The sequence below is a fragment of the Myotis brandtii genome, unplaced genomic scaffold (genome assembly GCF_000412655.1).
Source record: "Myotis brandtii unplaced genomic scaffold, ASM41265v1 scaffold373, whole genome shotgun sequence".
NCBI lineage: Eukaryota > Metazoa > Chordata > Mammalia > Chiroptera > Vespertilionidae > Myotis > Myotis brandtii.
Window position 1 is genome coordinate 659,482 of NW_005364339.1, and position 533 is coordinate 660,014.

At 61.9% G+C, this 533-nt stretch overlaps 1 protein-coding gene across 1 annotated transcript in view; it reads left to right on the top strand.

Annotated features, from left to right (window-relative positions):
- The window catches only part of LOC106727122, a 21,293-nt gene that overhangs the window by 13,506 nt on the left and 7,254 nt on the right, over positions 1–533 (top strand). Inside the window, exon 4 of the mRNA XM_014544606.1 lies at positions 66–389. Within this exon, the coding sequence (XP_014400092.1) occupies positions 66–389 (324 nt within the window). The remainder of the gene's footprint in view (positions 1–65; positions 390–533) is intronic.

The following is a 533-nucleotide window of genomic DNA, read 5'->3' on the forward strand; positions in this document are numbered from 1 at the left end:
GTGGCGGCCCCGCCCTGTGTGCAGCCCTGGGCGGCTTAAGGCTCAGGTGGGGCACAGGGCAATGGCGATCCATCACTGCGGCCCCACACCGTGTGCGGCCCTGGCGCGGGGCTCAGGAGGCGCAATCAGCAAAACGGGACTGGGGATTGGCGAATGGGCGCAAGGCAGACCTCCTGGTCCTTCCCCTCAGCCAGCAGGCTCCTATCAATATTCAGTTTCTACTGAAAGGAATGTGGCGCCTCCACTGTGCAGCTTCCCAGGACTTGGACTCGCAGGCTCCGGAGTGGAGACTTCAACAAGGACTTCAGAGCCTGCTCAGGGAAATAATCGCCACCTCCCTACTCCGTAGCTGCTTCTGTGTCTGCAAGAAACTGCGCATGCTCCTCCCTGTAACATGGGCAGGGCCAGAGCCTGAGTTGAGCGGTTCCACCATAGCAATAGCAGCTGGACCAGTGCAGGGATGGAGGGAGGGAGGGCGGAGAAGGAGCAAGGGGGAAGCCCTGGTTCCCTGCTCCTCCTCCCACAGGCATGGC